Source organism: Falco punctatus (assembly GCF_963210335.1).
Source record: "Falco punctatus genome assembly, chromosome: 4".
NCBI classification, from domain to species: Eukaryota; Metazoa; Chordata; class Aves; order Falconiformes; family Falconidae; genus Falco; species Falco punctatus.
Genome location: NC_137583.1, coordinates 6,139,652 through 6,164,813, shown reverse-complemented (window position 1 = coordinate 6,164,813; position 25,162 = coordinate 6,139,652). Strand labels below are relative to the sequence as shown.

The window sequence follows — 25,162 nt, the reverse complement described above, 5'->3', positions numbered from 1 at the left end:
CGCGGCCGCGAGCCGTGCTGCGCTCCGCCCCCGCCCTCCCCGGCGGCCGCGCCCGCCGCCGCTCTGCGGGCAGGGCCAGGGGCGCCCGGCAGGGGCCGCTCTCGCCGCCGCCGCCCCTCGCGGTGCATGCTGGGAGTCGTGGTCCGGCAGGCGGCGCTCCCCGCGGAGCGGCGGCGGGCGCGAACTACCGCCCCCAGCGTGCGGCGCGGCGCCGGGCCGGCCGTTCCTTTTGAATGATTTCACTGCGGTCGGCGCTCGGGGCGAGTTTCGCAGCGGCGGCGGCGCGGCGTGAGGGGCAGCGCGGCGGAGGGCGGCGGGCGGCGGGCGTCTCGTCCGTTGATGTCAGCCCGGGCGGGCCGCGCCATGGCTGCCCGCGGGCCGCGGCGCTCCTAGGGGCGGCAGACGGGCTGCGCGTTCGCCCTTTCACCCGCTCGCCTCGCCGGCCGCCCCCGCCGCCGACATGTCGTTGGCCATGGAGGAGGAGGAGTACTCCAGGCTGGTGATGGAGTCGGAGCCCGAGTGGCTGCGGAGTGAGATCAAGCGGCTGTTCCAGGAGCTGGGCGAGACCACCCGGGAGAAGATCCAGGCGGCGGAGTACGGGCTGGCCGTGCTGGAGGAGAAGCAGCAGCTGAAGCAGCAGTACGAGGAGCTGGAGCTGGAGTACGAGACCATCCGCACCGAGATGGAGCAGCTGAAGGAGGTGAGGCGGCGGCGGGGCCAGGCCGCAGGTGCCCGCCCTGCGGGGCGGCCCACGCCCGGCCCCAGCGGGTGGCGGGGCGGCGGGCGGCTCGGGGAGGGCGGCGGCGGGGCCGCGGGCCGTGCCGGGGGCTCGGCTGAGGGGCGCTGGGGCCACCGTGGGGCTGCCGGAGCGGCCGGGCCCGCCGTCCCCCGCGCCGTCCTGGCAGAATTTGGAGGAGGGCGAGCAGGCCTCGGCGTTGCTGCGGGCTGCGCGGCTAAACCCTGCCTTCTCTTAAATGACAGGAGGCCATCGCCTTTCAGGTCGGGGTGTGTGAGTTAAAAAAAAAAAAAAAAAAAAAAAAAAAAAAAAAAAAAAAGGAAGCTTTTCTGCTTCTGACCCCTCTCCTGCGCCAGGGGGATGCGGGAGGGAAGCGGGTAAATGCTTTTCTCTCGCTTCCCGACCCGTTGTGCCTCCGGGCCGGCCGGCCCCGGGGCTGCAGCCGGGCGAGGAGCCCCCCGGGCGCTGGGGAGCGGGGAGCGCGGAGCGGGGCTCGCTGCGGCCGCGGCCCCTCCGGCGGCTGCACACGCCTGCGCTCGTTTGGGGCAGAAACCTTGCGTTGATGTTCGCAGCTTCCGTGATGCTGGCCGCCGCGAAAACAATACAGTGGGGTTTAGTTCGTATAGCTTTGTTTTGGTGCAGTTCCCTGTTGTTGGAGTCTTGTGGGTTTTTTTTGTTTGTTGGGTTTTTTGAGGAAACTTCAGATCTACTCTGTGCTGCAGAGTGAGGTCTGTCAGAAGAAGTGCTGTTATCTTAGATCAACTGGCGCGTATGTTTTCTTCGAGCAAGGTCTTCTCCAGGCCTAGAACATGGGAAAAGCGCTGCCTCGGGACGAACCCGTGCACAGGGTGGCACCGACTCGCCAGAATCGGTAGAGCCGTGGTTAGCTGTCCTGAGAGCACAGCTGGGCCCCTGCCAGCGTGTGCATAGCATGTCCCATGGGAACTCGTTTGTCTGCTTGTACCCTTGGTTATTTTGGTGAGTGTTGCCGTGCAGGCAAACCCAGTGCTGCTTTTTCAACTGATTTAGGCCTTGTATTGATTGCAAAAGCCTAGGAGGTTTATATATGTAGATTTATTTGACCAGTGCAAACCAAGTCCGATGGGTCTTTGGTTTAGCTCATTCAGTTGGAAAAGGAGTTGGAAGTAACGTCAAAATAGCTCTTTCAAAGGGAAAGTAAGTACTTGTAAATGTACTGGTACAAATTCACAGATTCAGCTGAATGTCCTCACTTCCTGCATCCCTTGTGTCTTTTGGTCTTGTAAATAAAGCTTTACTCTGCTTTTATTATGTTAAACAAGCATAAGCAAAAGAGGTTAATTAGTTGGAGTTACATGGCTATAAACTTGTTAACTAAATGTGCAAGCTGAGCTGATGTACCGCTATAACTAAAGCCACTTGAGGCCAACACAGTTAAAGCAGCATACAGCCGCAGAGATGCTATGTGAAAGTCAAGGGTAGAGGCAGTCTTGGAAAGAAGGTGAGAGTGATAGGGTTGTGCTAAAGGGAAAGAAAAGTCAGTAAACCTGTTTGATAGAGTGGGGGGGAAACATGGCATCAAGAGGTGAAGGGACTCACCCGACCTCATTCAGCAAGCCAGCGCCAGACCCACGAATGGAAGTCACATTGCCTCAGTCCACAGGTGGTGCTTTAGTTGCTGTGCTGTGTACACTTGGGCATTACCTGTTTTGGCTTTCAGGTGGAAAAAGGCTTCAAGACAGCTTCTCACTCTTTTAGGGCTGCAACGCTTCAGAAGCTTGTAAAAGAGATTAAAAAAAAAAAAAAAGGAAAATGGCAGAATCAGCAGTGATTCACTCTTCTTTGCTCTTAATATGCTGAAGGATTTGCTTTGTGTGTGCATGTCCCATTGTGATTAAGTCAAAACCTGGGAGGCAAACAATTCTGGGAACAGCCTGAGGACTCTGCTGGTTAGCCTACACAGTGAAAAAGCATTGCTCCTCTAGCTTTCTTGTGATGCTGGGGAGGAATGTGGTCTGCATTAGACATTGTAAACTCCTCCTTTGAGAGCGTAATTCATGCATCTGCTAAAGGTTTATCTCCTTTGGTGTTTTATGTAACTGCTTGCTTTTCCCAGGCACAGCTAGAGGAGCGTTGCGTACAAGACTTGCCACATGTCAAGCTGCTAACTAAAGGAATTCTACTGTGGGTTACCTGAGGTTGCTCTTTTAGGTTGCAAAGGCAGGGGCCGATGGTGGCATGTCTGACTAGAACGTGGGTGCTTTCTGGCTTCTTAGCTGTGACTTCATGCAGCCTTTTAAAATACAGCACTTCTGGTCTCTATAGATCTTTTTCCTTCTTCTCCATTGGAGACCTCAGTAATACAAGGTCATGTTATGCTAAGTGCTGTGCTGGCACACAGCAGAGTTTCCAGTCCTGCTGGGTGTTGTAAATTTGGATATACTTTCATTTGTTTAATGTTATGAAGCACCCCATATCATGGCCCTGTTCATACTGTAGGTAAATGAGCTCTGAGCGTGGGAACTTCATAATACTAATTTGTTGAAAGTACAGGCTTTTCTGCTATAGTTGTCAGATCTTCCATAGATTTCTGGCCAGATTCTCCTACCTGTCCCCAGTGCGTGATTGTAGCAGAATGTCATAGCCTTCACCTCCACAGTTTTATCCTCAGAGCTGTACCCCGTTTTGTAAAGATGTCTGTGTACACCCAGTATTTGCAATTCAAGTCCTCCTGGTGAAGCTGGGGAGCTGTCCTTTCCTCCTTGCACTGAGGCTCCACCCCAATCCCTCTTTAGTCGGGGTCCCTGATAAATTGTCAGCTCTTCCCAGAGCTTGTCCTTGTCCTTGCTTGCATACTGATTTGATCTCATGAATTTTATGGCAATTTGTGCTGCATTATTTCTATAATTTTCAGTTGAGACTACTAAATTTAAATACAGACTGTCTCCCCAGGTAAACTTATTGGTTATCTTGAGTCTTTCCTTTGCTTTTGTAAAAGGGAATTGATTTCAAACTTTTATGAAACATTGTACATAGATAATACAGTTTTCACTGGTTCAGAGAAATAAGATGGTGGCTTTCTTGTAGTGGAATACTGCATGACATTGTATACATATAATTTTACCATTGTTTTTTCCTCTGTAGGAGATGAAGTAGTAAAGAGTTGTTTCTGTAGGCTGTGTTCAACTAATAAGTCATCCTGTGAGCCTTTGTGATGATGCTAATTGTATAAATTATAGGGCTACCTACCTGCCTGAGCCAGGATTTCTGTGGTTATGAGGAAGATGGGCAGGATCAGCTCTTTGCGTGCTTCAGCTCATGGAAGTGTTTGGGGCTTTGGTTACTGGTGCTTGTGGTGATTTGTAGGGGAATGTGATGTGGAATGTTAGTTTGGAAGAGGGGTTACCTGCTGCACTCAGTACTTCCCAGTTGCTTTTGAGTTGTCAGTTAGATTTATAACTATTAGTTATGAAAGTGGCTGCTGTTCAAAGCTCCTTTCTGATTAGGTGCTTGTGTTGTACTGATGGTGGTAGACTTGTGTTGAAATCCCTCTGAAAACATGGGCATTATATTATGAATTATTTATTTCTGTATAATGTAAAAGTATGCAGGTAGACTGTGGCTGTCCTTAAAGTCTAAAAGCATGTGTCAGTACATCACAGTTAATGTGATCTGTATGGTTGTATATGGTTTTTAATGGAGAGGGGGTAGGGGGGAAGCTTAAAAGGAAGAGTGGCAGTGATCTGTACGTGACCCTTCATTTCTTTGTAGCGTGGCGGTGACTCTTATTTCTGTTTTTTGCCTTTGAGGATTGCGTATTGACTTCATGCCATGACATAAATTCTCTGTAGAGGATTCCTGGGTAGACTTGGAAACTATCTTTGAAAGAAACATTCAAATAACACTTTGCTGCTTCATTTTCCATTAAGCCGAAGTGGGGTGTACTGTGTGACTGAGGTGGTACGTCCTGGACTGTTTATTTGAATGTACTGCTCCGGTAGAGCGTATACTGTCTGTGATCACTGATGGAAGTTTTGCTTTACTTAATTCACTTACATGTGTAACAGTTAATTGGAGACATGATACTTCATCAAGACTGGCTTTTAATGCTTTAACTGTGCACCTTCAAAAGTTGGAGGAGAAATCATTCCTTTTCCCCTATGCCTTATATGATGTTATATACCTTATAGACAGACATACAAGCTGGTTACTAAGTAGCAGTGATGTTCTGCACTGGATTTTTCTACTTTCAAACCATTTTACCAATAGTGCTGCTGGACTACTGTGCTCATTTTGTGTGTAGGAACATAAGGGCAAAGAGGTAAGAAATGGTTGGCCTAACAAGCCCGTGGCAGACTGGGATTAAATCCTCTGTGCTCGTAATTCAGTGCTGGATTGACCAGATCTTTCCATTTAATCATGGTAAACAATGATGCTCAGTAGTAATACCTCTAAGGCCTCAGGTACACCTCTGCAGCCTCCTCCTAACAGATATTCAGGTATAATATTGATTCCTGCTGAAAGGGAATGACATTTGAGATTTCCTTTATTTTGTGCACTAAACCCTTTGGTTTTACCAGCATTGCAAGGTTAGAGGTAATATTTTATTTTTTTTTAAATAGACCAACTTAGGTGAAATTTAATTCTGGATATACATATGTAAATCTAGAATGAGAAAAGTACAGCTATAAGTTGATGTTGGGGAACTGATACCAGTTTTGCATGTACTAATGGAAATTAGTTATACTTTTGTGATCCTGCCTTGTGGATTCTACTCCAACACTTGCCACACTTGAAATGTAGGAGTGAACAGAGTTACTGTCTCTGGAATCTGTGCATGGGATAAGCAAAATATTCCCATGTAAACTAAGCCACTTGTATTTTGATAAATCATAGCTGGTTTACATTAAGAATAGAGCCACCTGTAATTTTAATCTCCTATCTGCATCGGTATAGGCACTTAGTACTGTGTTTTGGAAAAGCTACTTTTCTTACATATCCTTATTTTGGAAAAAACAAAGCATGAAAAGTTAAACATTCCAGTTTTTCCTGCTGTACTAGAAATAGTAATCTGTAAGGCTTCATGTTGCTAGCTTAGCTTTCTTTCCAGTGTTGCTTGAACTCCCTTTCTTAAAAATCAGAAATGGTAATATTCTTAAAGCCATGATTTCAGATTATTTTCTTGTGAAATTGCTGAATTTTCCTTTTTGGCTTTTTCTGATATGCCTTATGTAATAAAACATCCATAAATGTTTGTGTGAATAGTAAGGACTTTTGAGTGGAATTAAATTATTAACACCCCCCCTGCCATGTTTCCAGAGTAGTGTGTTTCCCTAAGATGCTGTAGTCTCAGTTGAGAGCTGTGTTTTGGTGAAAGGTGATGTTTTATTTTTGTTTTGTGATGCTTGTCCGTGCCTCGGCCCAGAATGAGGGCAGTCCCTGATCCTTCAGCAAACATTAGATAATTTATTTTTAATTTTCTACATTAGATTAAACCCAAGGTTTCATGAAAAAATTTGGCAGCAGTAGTGCCATTTACTATGCATTTTTCCCCTGAAGTGTGGCAGTGCTGGCTGTTTGCTGTCCTGCTGGAGGGGATACATGAACTATACTGTGGAACTGAGCCAATTTTTTTTTTTTTGTTAACAGATTTCTTCCTGTTTTTGAATTAAGTCATTTCCCTGATTTGGGTCCCAGGCTTGCTGCACGTGGTTGTGCAGGTACTGCCTCACCAAAAACATGTTACAGCAGCAGCAGCAAATAAGTGATGAGAGGAGCATCTTAAGCTAGTCATGCTGCTGAGCTCGATGGTGAAATTGCTGCCTGAACAGCACAAACCATCGCCTGCACAGCGTGCGTGAGTCCATCTTGTCTGAGTGCTGGGAACTGGCAGTCTTGGGGATGCTGCAGTGGCAACAGCGTTGTCATGCTGGTTGGTTATATCCCAGCAGGGGTCTGTACTGGGATGTAGTGTCCCGCAACGCTGAGAAGCTGTTCCTGTTTGAGACTTAGAACCTTCAGCGTTCAGTCCTGGATTGAGGGCGCTTGAGGGCTGAGGCTCTGCATGTAGGATGGAGAGAGCATGGCGATAGGGTCAGCAGCAGGGGACAAGCAGTCCCAACAGGAGAAACACCAGATCAACTACTGCAGGCTGGCAGCCTCTCTCTGCAGGTGGTGCAGGGGAACATTTCTTCAAAGTGATACTGCTGAGGGCGTGAGCAAACCTGGAGGGCTTCTGATGGGCACCCCTGTGCGGGTGATGGCTGTGTATTCCTACATCTCTGGCCAAAGTTTGTGCAGCCGGTGATGTGGCAGATGTCCTGTCTGGAAACTGAAAGTCTCAAACCTACAGTCATCAATGGTGTATCACATGAAGGTTTTTGTGCAGCTCTGCTGTGATGATACCTGCCATTTACTCAATTCAAGTCATAATTCTTGCTTGCCATTTCAGCATCTGCTGAAACAAACTTGCTAGTTTCAGGGGTGTTAATACCCAATTTATCCCTTTGAATTTAGGACCATTTTTCTTCTAATCTGAAAGAAAATTCTAATGATTTGGAAAATAGCCTGGTTTCCTTAGGAGAGGGGCTAGTGGGTGGGAATAACAGTTCTCAGATCTGTGCACTGTGCTGGAGTTAATGGATTCACCATTTCCTTTTTTGCTCTACTGTATGTGAGGTTGTGACTAATCTGTAGCAGCGTGGGGCCATAAGATGACTTCCAGAGGGTGATGCATCCTCCAGGCATTCATTTGCTTTCTTTCTCTGCTTTTGGCAGACTGCAGAGAATTGTTTGTTCAGATCTGGTAACCCAGCAACAGAGGAATATAACGGTGGGTTTGAAATATGATCTACAAAACCTTAGCAGAGGGAAGTGACATAAATAAACTTTGCCATTCAAATGAATGCAGAAGCCTCTGTTTTGGAGAATAGCTCAAGTTTTAAGTGTAATAACTGCAGAACTGGGACTTTTCTTATTTTCCCAGTCCTCCAGCTGTTCTTTTCACCTCCTGCTTTCCTTCCCATCTTCTCTTCCCAGCTGTTTTCCTTATTCTGGCTGAAATACATACCAGGCAGTGGAGCCTGCCTCTACATCCCCATGTGTGTCAGGCTTGCCCTGCAGACAGGCATCACTACAGAGTGGGTAGGTGGGGACCCACCTGAAGGGTCTGCTAAAAGCTGTGGTCTGTCTTCAAACAGATGGGTTTGCCACCAGAGCTCTGGAGAGGCAGGAACTCACGTAGTGTCTAGAAAGTCCTTTACACAGAAAACTGCATGGCTCTGGGGTCCGTGTGCCTGGGCATGGGCCTAACTGGGAATGTTTGGCCCAAAGGGAAGGGATATGGTTCCTTTGCGGTCCTGTGGCCATATTCGGCACTGGGGTTGGGGAGCAGCCATGCCGTATTAGGACCTCCACGGTTCTCGTAGGAAGAGTGGTATGTCTGGTGGTGTGCTGCACTCTGCCCAGCCTCTCAATATGCTGCAGTCCTTTGTTCCCTTAAATCTTTTGTTTTCACCCCTTAATTGCTGCCAGCACACAGTCTGGATCTTAGCAAGCTTATGGACTGGTGCTGAGCACTATGCTGTAGGCAACGAGGCAGTATTATGGTAAATAAATTAGGAAGATTCTCCAGGTGTCCTGTCTATCAGTGCTGAACAGAACTGGCCATGTAGTTTAGCTCTGGCTCCAAGGTGGAGAAGTGTGTTGGCCTCATGGATGAATCAACTTATTGCCCCGTTGTTGCTACAAACTAAAAAGACATTTGAGCTGCCATCTAATGTGTCAAAACCAAGCAAGTTTCATTACTTCCTATGCATACAGAGTTGGTTACGTCTGATTTTAGTCTGTTTCCAAGGTCAGAATCCTTTTTGTTTTCAAATGACCAGTGGATGATGTTTATTTGGAACTTACTGTGGTGCGTGAACAGATGACTTGAAAGTAGAAGGGATTTTCTTGCAGTCCCTGCACACAAGGCTGTGTGTGTTTTGGGGGAGGTTTTTGGTTGTCATGCCCAGCGTGGCTGAATATCATGACAAGTCTGTAGCCCAGCCCAGCCCTCTAGCTCTTGTAGAGCTCAGCAGTGGGTGCCCTGCCAGTAGCTGTGAATGAAACTTTTCAACACTACGTTAGGAAGGAAACAGAGAGAATACATTTTCAGTCAGTCTGTATATAATTATTTTGTGGTTTTCTCTGATGTCATTTGGAGGGGGCATTTGGCCTTTGAAATGGGAATCTGTAGGATGAGTGTGACTGTCCCCAAGAGATGATGAGCAGAAAAAAGCAGTGTCACGGAACATGTGCCCCCAGTTTTGGTACATACTAGCAAAAGAAGAAAGAATGTTTTTCCAAAATATACCTCCCTAAATAAATGTTGATCTAAATAAAATTAGCTGAAATCATTCAGCAGTGGTCCTGATTTAAACTTTTTTTCTGGCACTGTTTAATCCAGTAGCTTTCTGCAACTTGTATCTATGTGAATAAAGGCTCCAGTCTGACTCTCATCTTAGTTCACTGTGTTCAACAGCTGTGCAAGCAGTTCCACTCGACTGCTTTTTAGTGATGCTTTCATAAAGTGTTTTAACCAAGAAGTGGTATAAATAAAATATTCTCAGCTTTAATCTCTCAGCTAATAATTTTTCACATAAATACTTTCTCTAGAAGTGAGGAACAGGGATTGATCTATTCATTTCCAGCTCAAATTTTCTTCTATTGCTTTAAATTTTGCATAAAACTATGTAACAACCGTATCGTCTGTAACAGTGAGGCTTGACCTATAGCAAGAGGTGTCATTTCTCCCTTCATCAAATACCTCTTCTTCCACGTGGTTCTTTTTTTCCTCAAACTTCTGTGGCTTCGGTGTCTGACACTTCTCATTGCAAAAGTCTATTTTACACATTTCGTAATGGTTTTCATTCTGTCACTCAGCAGTACTGGGATATTCTCAGGCATCTTACAGTTGTGGTGGTAGGCAGAGGGTTTTAAAGAAGAATTTGCATTTCGAATACAGCAACATATTTAGTGTGATGAAACGTATAAGAAAATGCAAACCTTTGTGCACCCTCTGAAATGCTAGTACGCTTAAGAAGGCTTTGTCCTGGCTTTGTCCTCTAGAAAAATAGGCTGATTTTCTTTTTTCCCAATTAATAATGGAACGATAAGCTTTGTGATCTTAAATAAATCCAACTGCTCTAGCTTTTGTCGGCCAGCTTTCTGGTCTTTCATAACAATGTGGATGGTTGTTTTTAAATCTGAATGGATGGTTGGTTTTTGAAATGAATGAGATCCTGGCATATAAAAATCCGTCTTGCGTGTGCATAACAAGTAAGCCTAATGTGAAAGTGGCATCTTTAGCATACTGTATAGCTACACAAAATCTGCATTTAAATAGTGTAAATGCATTAACTTCAAGTGTGTGAAAACCAGAACATTTTGTTAAGTTGGAAAATCCCCTTGCTGTGGCAGGTTTATTAGGCATTGCTTGTGTTTGTGGAGGCCTTTTTCTTCTGGGTGGGTAGGAGAAGATAGGTGCAGTAGATTACAGTTTTAAGTATTACAGTGGGCTTATTTTTACTCTTGCCTCACAATTTCTTTCCTTGTGTATCTTTAATAAGAATTTTACTTTAAATCCAAACTTCTCTGATTTTTGTGTCATTGGTTTTGGCAAACATTTCTGAATTTTTCTGTCTCCTTGTATTAGGATATAATGGCCTTTTCCTCCTGGCATCTTTGTGATCAAAACCATTTCAGGTGGGCAGGAAGGCACTTACCTGTCCCTTCATGTCAACTGCAAAGGCTGCAGAGAGCTGACAAGGGCAGAACTGTAATTTCCTTTTTCTAATTAGTAAGATCACTCTAACATCTGATTATTCAGTTGTGACAAGATCCTCTGGGACTTCAGTGGGAACAGAGACCAGGCCAGTATGACTTTGTTGCATAGGTGAGTTATGACAGTCTTGCCAGATAAGCTAATTAAAGTGAGTGGGACTTAAGAAAACATTAAGGCCTCTTTTCTGCTATGTGCTGGGCTCGCACGGGATGTGCCAAGATCTGTGCCCGCCCTTGTACGGCAAATCTGTTCGGGAGAGACAAATGTGAGAAAGCTGCCCCTCTAGTCTCAAACACAGTTTTTCATAGACAAAATTTTGGCTTTGTGCACTGGCTATGTATTGGCAGTGTTGCCAGTCTTGTATGCCAAGATATCAGGAATTGTGCCTTCAGAAAATGATAGGTGTAATGTTTGTGGTTTTTTGTTTTTTTTTTTTTTTTTTTTTTAAGCGAGCATAGAAGGAGGAATTGAGAGTTAGGTTAACATGTTTCTTTTGTGCAGCCACAGAGGCTAGAAACTATCTGAACTGCCCTTGCGTTTTCCCCTCCTCTCCCAAAGAGGACCAATTCCATGACTCCAGTAGTTGCATTTTAAATGGCAAATAATTTAAGACCTCTGATCCTCATGAGATGGTTTTGTATTTGCGCATCTGAAGTGTTAATTGAGCATCTAACCTTGTACAGATGTTTGTACTCCTAAGCCCCTAATATAAACAAATGCAATGCATACAGTCATCCCCTTAACTGTAGCTGCTTTGTGTTTAATGTGAGTTAAGGCTTGTGCCTTCAAAGAGCCTTTGTTACAGATTTTCTAAAACAGCAAAGTGTAGTCTCTATTGTGTTTTAATTACTTAAAAAATGGGAGATTTAATGGGAATGCAGACAGACCCTGCAACCTAATGTACAGGACTGCAATGACCTTTCTTCACCGACAACAGGAAAATCATGTGCTAGCATTTCCTTGGAGCTGTGCCTCAGTGTTTGGTTGGAAAGCAGGCACGCTGCAGCGTGGAAGTTCAGCGAGACACTCATAAGTACTTGGATTTTGATTTGCAGTTGCAGCACTGGATTTTTGTCTTGTTTTTCTCCCTCCTTTATTTTAAGTGGGTTGGGAATGTTTTATGGGCAGGAAATGGGAATGGCTGTTCTGTGAGCACAGCTGTTTTAAGTAAACTAGTGGAAAAGTGTTGAACTCTCTCCTTTCAGAAACAGCCAAAAAGCTCATGGAATTGGAATAGCTCATTTGCTTTTTGAAACAGCGAACTTAGCTTTTAAGCTGTCCTCTTGCACCCTTAGTTTACAGCATCACAAGTTTCCTTGCTGTGTCAAGGAGGCTGTTAAAGATGTTTCTCTCATTAAATTAATAAGAAAGTAAATGGGAGGAAGAGGATTTTAGATTTTATGCTTTACTACTGGAGTTTAATCTTAAATTAACATTAATTCCTTCTTTAGTTCTGTTTAGGGTTTCTAATTCTTGTTGACCCTGTTGAGAAAGGAAATATATCATGAAATTCAAAAATGTGTTTTCAAGTAAAACTTAATGTGCTTAAGCAATTCTTGATAGAACTCCCTTAGATACAGTTCATGAAATAGTGCTTTCTCTTACATTTACGCTACGGTACAGGGAATGAAATACTGAATGGATGGACTTGGCTAATGTAATATGACCTTGGTGAATTGCATTGAGAAATCTCTTTGGACGCCTCAAACCTTATTGTAAACACAGATTTCCCCCATGACACACAACTAACACAATCTAGATTTCTGTATCCCATTAGAAGTTAATAAAGCATGGATGTGTGTTGAGTATCTTGCAAGAAGAGGCAGTTACTTGGATTTTTATTCCTTACTTTCTGGGTGTACCTATGCACATCTGCAAATTCTAGTGTTATGAGAAGACTGAAAAAGCTCAAGTCTTTCTTTTTTGCATACAATAGCTAAACACAAGAAGAGAAGGCCTTCAAGCTACTGTTCTTTTTAAGAAGGTATTTTGAAAGATGTTTGTGACTGCTCACTTGTTTACATATATATAATGAAAGGATGCGTAATTCATTCTCTTGCGCAGATCTTGGCAGCTATCAGTTGAGTGGGGGGAAGTGGTAAGGAGAGCAAAAAAGAGATACAAGCTAGGGACTGAGCTTGTAACTTTAAATCCTTGTTTATGCTAAGCATTATCAAAACATTCCTTATGACTGCCCAAGCACTGTGTTCAACTGAAACCTCCTTCCTGGAGCTTTGGTGGTGGAGGATGTTGCAGCCTTGTCTGACACCTTTCACTTTGTCACAAAATGTCCACATTTTTTTCCTTCCCCACCTCCCCCCTTTAAAAGTTTTGAAAAGGATTTTGTGTCTGCTTTCCAGATAAACTTTCCTGGAGAGTTTCAGTGGGTCTGTGAAAGGATTTTTGAAGGCATCTTCCCCAAAAGTGAGTTGGGTAGTTGTAGAGCTGCCTCTCTTGTTTTCTGGCTTGTAGTCATTCCATTCTTGCCACTGCATGAAGGTTGGAACTTTTTGTTCGGATCCCTTCTGATTACAGTTGCTTTATTCAGTCTCCTAATATGTATCTTTTTGGTAATTCGGTTTGGTCTTGAAATTTCTTTGTGTTCAGAAGATAAAAGGTAATACATGGAGAAGACAAGAAATATTTTTTGTCCTTTTTTTTTCCCCTCAAAGGGTGCTGTTCCTTGTGCCTGTCTGCCTGTCCCTATATGTATTTTGCACTCAAGAGCCACAGTCTTCATAGACTTGAAAAGGAATCTCTGAGGCTGGAGGTGATCTAAGCTGGACAGGTTGGACAGCTGGGTAGATGGCAGGCAGGTCTGTCTGAGCTCCCCACTCCCCACAGGAATGAGGAGAAACTGCAGTGGCTTGATTCAGCAGACATCAGCCAACTCCAGCTTCCTTCCTGGCTTTGGTCCTGTGTTCCTCTCTAAGCCCACAGGGCTTTGGTTTTGTTTTGTTACTATTGCTGATTGTGAAATTGCTGCAGTTGGAGAGCAGAGTATTTTGCATAACCTTTATAAAGTTCTTCCTTTTTCTGTTCATGAAGAATTTTTACCAAAAGGTCTTCAAAAGTGAAGGCTTAGAGTAACATAAAAAGCATCAGGCGTTTTATTTGAAATTTAACTTTGCTAATCTCTTACAAGCCTGTCATCTTTCTTAAAATGTTAGCAGTTGCCATGTGTAATTTGCTTTCGGTTGTGCATGTATGCCATTTTTTTTTCTTGCATGGGTGTATTTATGTATTAAACATTACGTGATAATTCATGTATTCACTATATTAATATTATAGCAATGCCAGGTGTACAAGTATATGCACAATTGGCTTAAAAATAAAATTATAAGCTTTGGCCCCAGGCTACTTTATCTAAAGCATAGTCAGCAGGAATGAGGGTGTTCTGCCCTGGGACAAGTATGTCCAGTGACCATCTATAAATACTAGCAAATTTCAACTGAAAGTTTATTTTTGCAGGACAAGTAAGTTTGTCAGTGGTGGAGAGCTGATGGTGATTTTACGGCAGATTTGCGTATTAATAGCTTGGTGCTCGAGTCTTTTCTTGATCAGCTGGTAAGTGGGGTGCGCATGCTGGGTGCTATGATGATGAGCAGTGCAAGAGGGAGCATTCCACTGGGAAGCTGCCACAGCTAACTTAGCAATGTGAGACTACTTCCTGTGTGAGAACAAGTGAGGTTTGCTTCACAGTGGTTTTGGGCCAGGATAGATGGAAAGGGCTCAGGACATGCTGGTTAGGAGCATCCACTGGTAGCACTGTGTGTGCATTAGGTTCCTCTGGCGTTTGGGTGCAGTTTGAGGGAATGTAACTGCCCGTTCTCACCTGCCGCTTGTCAGTGGCTTCATTGCAGCCACATTTGACTTGGACACAATTAGGCAAAAGACAAGGCAGCTATTTCTGTAAGTTTCTTCTTTTAGGAGTAGTAAGTCCTTTTTTTTTACATGAGGGCAGCCTATGTTTAGTACAGAGTCCAATTCAAAAGCTATTTAAAGGTGGGCTGAAGCCAAAATACCCAATCTAATCCCTGGGAAATGAGACCCCTTGCACTTAATTGGCTAAATTAGAGCAGTGTTTGGGGAGTAGGGGTGTTTTAAAACATCTCCCCCCCACCATCACCAGTTACAATGCAGTCTTGTTCTAAGATCCTTCGGTAATCATAGAAATATTTTAAGAGCACATTTGAGTCACTTGGAACAAATCTAGCTGTGGAGTTGTTCAGCTCCAGCCTCTAGTGTATTTGTGTTCCTGCAGAGAAGTCCATAAAAACTAAAGACTGAACCGTAGTACGTACATAAGTAACCACAAACACAGTGTGCCATGCTTAACTTATTTTCTCATTTTCTGTTCTTTCCCTGTAATCTTTAGAGGCATTCAAAACCCTACTGGGCAATATCCTGAGTAACCTGCTGTAGGCTGGCTCTACTTTAAGCAGGGAAGTTGGACTAGATGATCTCCAGAGATCTTTTCCAGCCTCAACTATTCTGCGGTTCAGTTATTCTGCTGCTTATATATGTATGGTTTTTACATACTGTGCTTTGTAATATGCCCCCTAGTTTGGCATACACTTACAACAGTTAAAAAGTTTGAACTAATTTTTATGATCCACCACCCCCCCCACGCCCCACCCCCAGCTATATTTAGGCAGTGAATTCTTGCTGAAGGATTGAGTAGCTGAATCTAGATTTTAGCAAGTGGAGCATGTGAGTTATGTTAGTTGTTTGACTGGGTTTCAGGAGGACTGAAGGAATGCCGATTGCTGTGACACTTGCAGCATTACCTCTTAGGAAAGGAATGCAGAGATGGGTTGTCTTTTCTCAGTGTCAAGCGTTTCACAAGCTTTATAGTTCTGCTGATGCATTTAGGTTTTTGTGGTGATCCTACTAATCATGCTCACGTTCAGGAATTTTGAAGCCCTCCTTCACCTCTGCATATATTTGGCATGATTCTACACTATATCCTTGCAAACTACTGTTTAACTTCTAGAGTGATGTGCATGGATTGTGGTCACCTTTAACTTCTGTGGTTTTTGGGGATGGGTAAAATCCTGTATTCCAGGATTAATTTTGACTCAAATGAGCCATTGACAATATGTTCCTGTCCTCCTGGGTCCCCAGTGGAGGTAGGCACATGGGGAATTGGAGGGAAACTGTACCTAGGATTGTCCATGGCCAGTAGAGTCAGGCTTGAAGTATGGATGCTTGTGACTCCTCTCTTCTGAATTTTGGGAGGTTGTTAGGAAGGTGAGAGCCTCTGAGGGCTGGGATGTAGGCTTTGTGTGAGGGCTGCTGTGAAACAGGTAGAAACCAAACAATAGGAGTACAGTGAGAAATGTGGTGACAGAGAGCTGCTAATATTTGTAGGTACATCTGCACAGAACAAAAACTGTGGATTTACATTAGCTACTCTACTGGTTTGTAGCTGGTTGCTCTAATCTAACCAGTGTGGCCAAGTGCTCTAAATTATAAGTGAGTTATTGGGACTGAAGCAAATGGACCTTTTTAACATGACACAAGGCCTGTTAACATCAAAATTGGTCTGATGTTCCCTCTGACCTCCCCATTGTTAGGGTTTGTGGGGAGCATAGTATGGCATTCATTCCTTTCATGCTCCTCAGTGTGTGGGACTGCAGCTGGGGAACGTCTCTTGGAATTTAGCTCATCCGGGGAGGCATTTTCGGCTGGCAAAGCCCCTGTGAGGCATCTGTTAACTTTTAAGGTTCTTGGTTCTGGGAATTGTGGGAACCAGCCTCAAAGAGCATTTATGCATTTATCGACCCTGTGCTCTACTGTGCCTGCTCTTGATCAGTGTGGCTGTGTATGCTCTTATTTTCACAACAGGCCTGTCCTGTACTTACAATAGGCCTGAAATAGCATTAAGGTTGACACTGTATTTCTATGTGTACTTGACAAGGAATGTATTTTCTCAGCTTATTATCGTTCTTCTCTGTGGCAAGGTCATCTCCATAGAAAGTGATTAATTTGATGAAAGTATTTCTTTTGCCTTGGGGTCCTCTATTTGCTGCCTGGTACCATGCTGTGTTAGTCATGTGTTGGCTTTGTCTTACAGCACATAATATTAGGCTTTGTATGAAGAATGTGGCCTTAATCTTCAGTGAGTACTGCTGTACAAGGGAACAGAGCCTCCACAAGATGTGGAGTTTATGCATATCTGAGTTTTGTTCCATTGCTTCTTGATTCAATGAGTCTCTAAAGCTAGGTTTTACTTATAAAAGATTGCTAGAACTATTCCTGATTGGTGCCTGTGTGCACGTGAATGCTCTCCAGTGCACAGGCTTGGATGGTTTGACTTTTCCTCTTGTGTTTTAAGATCAGACTTAATGCTGTGTTTGGAGCTGGTGTTGCAGCAGAGCATAGTTTACAGTGTTTTTCCATTGGACTTATTGATCTAGTGTCTTGAAATTTCAGGATTGTAGATAATGTGTATATTTCTATTTCTCTTTTCAGTTACGTTTGAGGAATTTGAGTAACATGTGGGGGACAGGTAGAATTCCTTTTCCTCCATTTCTTTAGTTTTTCTTCAATGTTGAGGCGTTCATGTGCCTAAAAGCACTGTCTATAATGGAACAAATCAGCTTATGCAAATTCTAGCTTTAAATGTGAAACGAGCTCTTGGAGAGACAGAATTCTTCATTGTAGTCTTAAAAAAATAAAACTGATCTGCTTCAATATGTCACTGAGTACAAGATGGGGCTCTCTGCTTCTCCCAGTTCTGTGTGGGGATCATGGTTTGGTTTTGAAGTAATAATGATTTAGACATTAGTCCTGTATAGATGTACCCAGTGTTTCGTTTGAGAACGAGCAGTAAGGGCAGCAGTGGCAGTGAATGCAAAAAAAGTGTAATAATATGCAAGAAAATGGTGGGGTGGGTAGCATGCTATAAAGCACACCCTTAAAAAGAGCCATGTGTTTGATTCTGAAAGGCTGAAGAAAATCGGTTTACTTCAGTCCTGACTTTGCTCTTTACTGCAGTCTCTTGCTTACTCTTCTAAATCTGGGAAAATATACTTTTCATCAATTACCCATTTGTGACCAGAGTAGGACAAACATGATTGGAGATGTGCTACAGCAACTCATGAAGCTGAACGCAGAGATGTAGCTTAATACACTGAGATGTTTACAGTGCCATGGAGTGCATCTGCTGTGTGGCTGCATTAAATACATATTGCATATTTGGGGTCTGGTTTCCTTCCAGGCCCACTGTCTACATGTAATGCATGTCTCTTAGCACGCTACATCTTAAATGCAGTTAGATACTTCCAGTCATCTGTTGGCAGTAACTTCAGCATCCATACAGTTGCATCAGAGGATGCGGAATTGCTTCACATTTAGTCCTGGGGAGAGAGGCAGAGCGATTAACTTTTATCAGCATGCCAAGAGCGTGATACTTTGCGGTGGTTTATTCAGTCAGATAATATTTTACAAGTACTCTGAATATATAACTGCAAAAATGTATCCCTCATTGAAAAACAAAACCAAGCTAATCCCACTACTGTTCATTCCTCTAAAGTATTTTCCAAGGCATTTTTGAGTGCAGTGCTGGGCTTACTTGGCGTTGAAGGGAATGTAAATGTTTGGGGAAGAATATCCTGGGCAAATGACGCAATTATTAAAGTTCTCAACCCACAGTACTTCAAACTAGTATGTGCTTACTTGCTGAAACTGAAGTTTGGTCATCCTTTTTCTCTTCTGTAGCTTCTGCCACAGCTGAAGGAAAGTCAGGATAGTCTGCCTGCTTGTATGAAAACTAGACAAGAAGTGTTGTTCTTACATGCCAATAAAACAGCACTGTTCCTTGTCCTGGCTAGGATGATTTCTCTATTCTATGTAATGACTTAGACTGAAATAATGTCTTGAATTGACTTGTGTTTCTGACAGCTGCTGTTTGCCTAGATTTGGTTAATGTGTGATATTTTTTTAGGGACTCTTCTGCAGCTCTGTTGGAGGCCTGGTTTTTGATCTTTACCTTGGGGGCCAGCGTGGAAGACAAAAGTTAGCGTTAGGCTAAGAAGTTGGAAGCAGTTACTGCACAAAGGAGTGGAGGAGGCTTGGCTGCAAGGGCAGAGCAGTCAATCATCTACAGGCTTTTGTCTCTTCTTCCCACTCCTACTTGTTTCCTTCCTGCCCTTGGTTTTGTTCCTCTTCCTTGGTTTCCTCGTGAACTGCACTATAGTTTCTGCTGTGCAGGTTCCCTTATCTCCCTGCTGCTCTTACCCTGTGCCACCGTTTTGACTGTCTTACCCTTTCCTGTGGATGCATGCTCTTTGCCTCCTCTTTATAAGATCTACTTTCTCCCTTGACACTAGTAGTTCTCTGGCTCCTCGTCTCATCAGGCCTTTCTGGACGCTTCTCATTTCCAAGCTCCCAGCTTCCCGGCTGAAGAGCCTCTTTCTCCTCTCCCCGGTTGGTATGTTCCCGTGGCTCAGCCAGCTGGGCTAGTGGCATTATCTTTCAGGCCTGAGGCCATCAGAAATGCCAGGCGCTGCCAAGGATGGGTAAGAAGTGGAGGGGGAGGAGGATAACCTTGGCTTAAAGCCTTGTCTGTGCATAGAAATTACCACTTTGCATTGACCTTTTAAAAACAAAGCTGGGTTGAGTTTAAGTGTGCAGTAGGCTCTGGGTTGTCCTATGCCAGCATAAACTGGGATTATTCCAGTTTATTGTTTGAGCACAGGTGTAAGGCAGGTGCTACTGCTGCAGCAAAATCAGTTTGAACAGGAATTAAATTTCCCTGGACCCCATCTGGAAGAGCATTAGAATTGATCCAAATTGGATGACGTTTGTACTGGGCTCCTGAGTGGCTATGAGCTACTGGAGACTGGTTGGGATCTGGCAACTACACCTGAGGCATGTCGCGCATCTGCTCTGGCAGGGCTCTCGCTGCCCCAAAATACAGCCAGTGCCTCTTGCCCTGTCACCAGGGAATGGCGGAGTGGTGTGGCAGGGGGTGCCTCTGCTGACTGGGCCAGGCTGATGCCAGTGGAAGAAATGGACATCTCCCCTCACACCCGATCTCTGCCAGAACCATCTGGGACCCCGAGCCGAGCCACTGCCCGTCCTGTTGCATTTCCCTCTGAGCCCTTCGCAATGCTGCGGCTCCTCTGGGCCATGTGTTGTGGCAGCTCCTCTGCCCCTCGGCACAGGCTCCTCCCGGGCCGCATGCGGCTGAAGGAGGGCAGGTGCCTCTGCAGCTGCCATGCCACCGACTGCTCCCGCTGCTCCTGCCCCGGCCCCGGGGGTCCTTCTGGCCCGGGTGGCTGTCCTGGCCAGGCTGGTGGGCACAGCCCGGCACGCTCTGCAGCTGGCCATGGAGCTGTCACTGGCCGGTTGGAAGCTTTGCAGGATAAAGGCTTTTCATTGCTGCCAGTGTCTGCCAACTCCTATTGCAATTAAAGGGTAATCTTTTCTAAATGGTGCTAAATTAAGGCTAAATCCCTCCCTCATGCCACGTAAGAGGATGAATCCCTGGTTTTCTAAAAACAGCTTATTGTTTGGGCCACTGCCCAACGGACCTGTACAACAATGGTCTGGATAATTTGTCTGTTGAGAGGACTCAAACTTTTTGATCTGTCTGTCTGTGTAGATCCTACTCAGAAATCCCCTGTGGGGGAATATGGAGAAGTCGAGGAGTTATTTACCACTTCCTTGGGTTGTGTTTGGTTTGAAACTTGGGAGAAGTTTCTGCTCGCTGAAGACCTCATCCTGGCTGTGGTGACCGTGGGGAGCTGACTCTCCCAGTGACTGTGCACTGGGGTTGTGCTGGAAGCCATCAGCTCATCAGCCACTGGCTGTGCACGACGTGTTACACTGAAGAAAACAGTCCTGGCAGCATGGCTTGGTTTGTTTTAATCAAGGCAACTGTGTGCATAAAAGCGTGGCTTAAATTAGTGTTCTGTAATGCAAGGCTACTGCTGCAACATAAATCGGTGAGGAGGGCGGTTAACTTTTGACCTCTCTTTTGGCATTGCTGATCTGGATTAATAAACATGATAGGCAACAGATTTCACTCTTGGGAAAAGGAGGGGAATGATGACTTTTGATCCCTTGTTAACACTAGGCTTTTATGACTTTTTTTTTTTTTATGTCTGTAGAGCAAGCTGCAATCAAAACTTTATTTGCTTAAAAACATGTGGATTTGTTTCTAAAAAGGAAATGCAACTGAATAGTGAGAAAGGAGGGGGCAAAAATGGGGACACAAATTGGTGCCCAACTTATCAGTGAATGTGCCATTGTAAAATGTATCCAGAAACTTGCATTTATTCCATGTTTTAACACATACTCTTTGAGGGGGATCACTCGGGAATTCCAGTGTGATGATTGTAGCAATAGAATCTGAAATCCTGTAGCATTAGAAGTATTATTATATAAATTCCTCTATTGTTATGTGGTTTGGTTTTTTTTCTTCTTCCTGTTCACTTATGACCAGGTATATAAAAATCTGTAATATTCCTACAAAGATCAGACCCGGGTTTTGGCTTTCTTAATATGTATACAGGCTCCAGGACTAGATGATACCCGAAATAGTCTGGTCTCGCCAAGGTGTAAGAGCTGGTGGTTCTTGCTAGGGTGCTGGCAGACGGGTTCAAATGCATAACCCCCTCAAGCAGGTGACCTTGTGCAGCTGAACCTTTATGGATGTGTTTGGATTAGATTTAACAGCAATGAAGCCTGCATTGTGTTCCTGCTAAATGTGAGTTCAGAACTTGGGTCAAGATGTGTTTACTTGTTTAAAGGTGGGTTTTCGATTAGCAGCTACCCTCTGCAGCAAGTAATTAGAAAGCAGGCTGCTGCACCCACGTGAAGGGCCTCTGGCTGGAGACAGGACAGAAATCTTTAACAGACATCCCCTGTCTTGCAAAACAAAAACACTAGCAAAACTGAAGAGCTGGTGGAACAGCTGTGCTCATGAGAAGCGGCCTTTGAATTAGTTCTTGCAGCATTTAAAAAGTGAAGTTCCCTCATATGTCCAAAATCATAACCGAAGATTCCTCTGTGCATTTTTTTTCAAAGTTGATAATGACATTTGTTTCTTTTCAGTGGCTATGGAAGTCGGTGAGAGCACTGCTGAGGAATGTAAACATTCCTCCCTGCTTCCTGCTCCTCTGCTTTGCTGCAGTCCCCTGCCCTGCCGAAGTCAGGGGTGTGATGAACTTGTGAGCACAATAAAATAAAATTAGATCCATTCAGAGGAAGAAAAAAATCCTTCCTTTTTATTTCTAAACAATACCTTGCCATCAGTTCATTAGTAATGATTTAAAAGAGATAGCCTGAACTTAACCCTTTGTGGTCAGGATTTTACGTTTACTATCATGGCTGTATTTACTGTCTGCCATGCAAACTGGAGTTCTGCACACCTTTACACAGTGGATGTACAATCATACTGGATCTGTGTAAGTAGCACTTCATACCTAACTTTATAGTGGGAAACAATTACCCATGGAGCAAGGCAGCAAAAATGAGATTCTCATCTCCTGAAATGATGAAACACATGTAATTATTTTTAAACTTGTCTGGAGGAGGGAGAAAAACAGTTCACTAGATGTACGTATGAAGTCTCATTCTTAGTTGGAAACTAATTCTTTAGTGCAATACTAGATATATTTATGTTTTGACTTAGCTATAAACAGGTGTATTCCACTAGCTGTTTTAGGAGCTCTAAGTGTGATCTGCTTTCAAAGACTCCAAAATTCACAGACTTAATTTACTGCCTTTTATTTCTGAACGTCTAGAGCTTTGGAAGAAAGTAATGACATACGTTATTCAGGTTTCTTGTCTTTGATAATCTTGAACAGATTGCTGAAGCTTGATCCACTACTTTCCTTTGTAATGTTTTTTGCAATTTCTCATTGTGTATAAATCTCTCATGCTGTTTGAACATCTTTATTGCTTTTCATTGGATCTTCCGAGGCACTAATGTCATTTCAGGTTTCAGACATTGGCTTTGAACTCTCAAGACAGAGGTTTTCAAGACACTTCTAGAACTTGTAATGATGTAAATTTTGTTGATTCCTAATGGTAGTTAAACTACTCTTTCTGTTTATTAAATGTCTGCTGAACAATTCTCTGAAGCGTTTAGTAATTCCATATTTTCTGTGTTGAGTCGTGGAAGTCTTGATGCATCTGTTAGCAATGAAGATTTTTTTTTTAATTATTTCCTTTTCTGTTGAGGTGCTTTACAGTTCAGCCAATAATTTAAAAATCTACATACATTTTCTTTTCTTCATAGTCTTTTAATTAAAAAAAAACCAAAGCTTGGCATTACCAGAAATAATCAGGCTCTTGTCCTGTTATCATTCAGGCATGTATTTTAAAGAATTCTGGTCTCTCTTCAGTAGCCTCTGATTGTGTATAACTAATTTGCAGCCTGAAGACAGCTTTTTCTTGACTCTTTCCTGTCGCTTGCTTGCTGCTGCCTTGCTGGCAATGACAAGCTACTGACTGTTGTGAGGATTTTTTTGTTTTCTCTTTCTTTCTTTCTTCCATTCTTCCTTTTTTTTCCTACGCCTGAAGACGGATTTTGTGTTTTGGTGTGTTTTTTTAAATGAAAATTCCTCTGAAATTTTTTTTGAAGTCAGGAATAGACCATGTTCACAGGCCAACTTTGGATTTCTCAGATTACTTGCAATTTGGAGAATTCAGAGTTTATCCTGATTTCAGACCGTGGGCCTTGGTGTGATAAGGTAGCTAGAAAAGGAGTCTCCTGCTGCACTTGCAAATGATGAGACTCATTTGCTTCCTCCCCTCTGGGCAAGTCTTAAATCTGTCCTGGTAGAACTGAGAAGCTGCTGTATGAAAAAATGTCTGTGTTTTAAACTGCTCTTTTTGGAGATCTTCAAACATAACAGGCTCTCAATTTTCTTAGAGCTGTAGCTGCTGTCAGAAGCATAGACCACACCTCACTTGTTATAGAAGTAGTTTACCATTCAGTTCTCTTCCCGTTCTTCCACAATCTGCTTGAACCGGACTCTAATTCTGGGCACCCACAAATGTAGATGTGGACATATAAATCCTTGCCTGTGTCTGTCCTTAAATCACATTCTCCTAGTTATCCACTTAGTAGTGGCAATGGAAGTGGCACTGTTTTGCTAGGAGTGGAAACTGCAATGTCCTCATTGCCAATCCCATGGCATGTTTGCCATAGGAGCCCGCAGGATGAAAGGTGTGCACTCTCTTACTATACAAAACAGATGTGTTACGCTATACAAAAAAGATGTGGACAGGCTGGAGAGGGTCCGGAGAAGGGCCACAAAGATGATCAGAGGACTGGGAAGCCTGCCACATGAGGAAAGGCTGAGAACTGTGTTTATTCAGCCTTGAGAAGAGAAGGCTTAGGAGAGACCTTATCACCATGTTCCAGTATTTAAAAGGTAGCTACAAAGAACATGGAGACTCTGTTTTTAGGAGGAATCACATGGAAAAGACAAGGAGTAACGGGTGCAAGTGACTAGTTACTCCTGGGGATATTCCAATTGGATGCAAGAGGAAAATTTTTCACAATGAGAACAATCAGCCGTTGGAAAAATCTCCCCAGGGGAGTGGTGGATTTTCCAACATTGGACACATTAAGATTTAGCTGGACAGGGTGCTGGGCAGTCTTGTCTAGACTGCTTTTGCCAAGAAAGGTTGGACCAGATGTTCCTTGAGGTGCCTTCCAACCTGGTATTCTACGATTACACATATGATCTGGCGTTTACTTGTGTGAGGGCAAATCTGCAGTGTGTCTGGTGTGATCAGTGGGGTCACATCCACGTAAACAAACTGTGCTGAGTAAACTCTGAGAATCAGACTTTCAATGTGTGGATCATGCTGACTGGTCTGTCTCTTTTTTTCAAAATAAATAAAAGAAATTTGGAAAGCCATCGGGAAGATGTGTTTTTTTCCACTGACATCATTTAGTGTAAGGGGGAAGTATCTAAATTAACTAATTTTGCCATGCAACTCATGTAGACATTGTAACACTTATTTGGTGAAATTGGCCAATTTTGAGGAATGGGGTCTGTTTTTTCTCATCATTTTTAATTACGGTGTTCAGTGCAGTTCGAGCAAAGGCCATTATTTCCAGCTGAAGTGGCAGAAGTCGCTTCTGTTATTTGCTGATTGTATTTACGGGACTGAACTTCAGGAAGACATGTCCTTCTTTGTAAATACGGGGAATAGAAGCTCTGAAAAACAGCTACCAAGAGTAATCACAGCTCTAGTGATCTTTGTGCTGGCATGCACTGTTTAATTCCTCTTGAAATCAAGACTGTGCAGTCTCTGTCATGGAATTTCTATGAGTGCGTTGATTTTAATTTACCCTCTCCTTTTTTCCTTGTTTGTCTGTCTTGTCTGTCTCCCTTTTTCTTGCTCATTTAACAGGGGCTTAAGACTTGCAGGATTGATGTTGAAGGGCTTTGTACTTTTGATGATTGCCAGCTGATCGCTGTTACACAAGATTATTCCTGGTGTAACTGTATTTCATAAATAGAAATCCAATACCTACTAATAAATGCTTTACTATACTGTGCATCCTGTACCTGTCTGCATGTTTTGTTGTGTGTTTTGCATTCTAGCTTGTAGCTTCCTTGGCTGTTCACAGCTCTTCTTACTCT

At 43.7% G+C, this 25,162-nt stretch overlaps 1 protein-coding gene across 8 annotated transcripts in view; it reads left to right on the top strand.

Annotated features, from left to right (window-relative positions):
* Positions 1 to 266: 266 nt before the first annotated feature.
* Positions 267 to 25,162, top strand: part of BICD2 (BICD cargo adaptor 2) — a 96,587-nt gene continuing 71,691 nt past the window's right edge. For 6 of the 8 annotated variants that reach the window (XR_013927939.1, XM_080386255.1, XM_080386254.1 and 3 more), the window contains exon 1: positions 267 to 700. Coding sequence is in view for 7 of the 8 variants with exons in the window: in XM_080386255.1 (XP_080242381.1) it covers positions 461 to 700 (240 nt within the window). In the remaining variant the exon portion in view is untranslated. The remainder of the gene's footprint in view (positions 701 to 25,162) is intronic. The other 2 variants (XM_080386256.1, XM_080386253.1) reach the window with 2 other exon arrangements.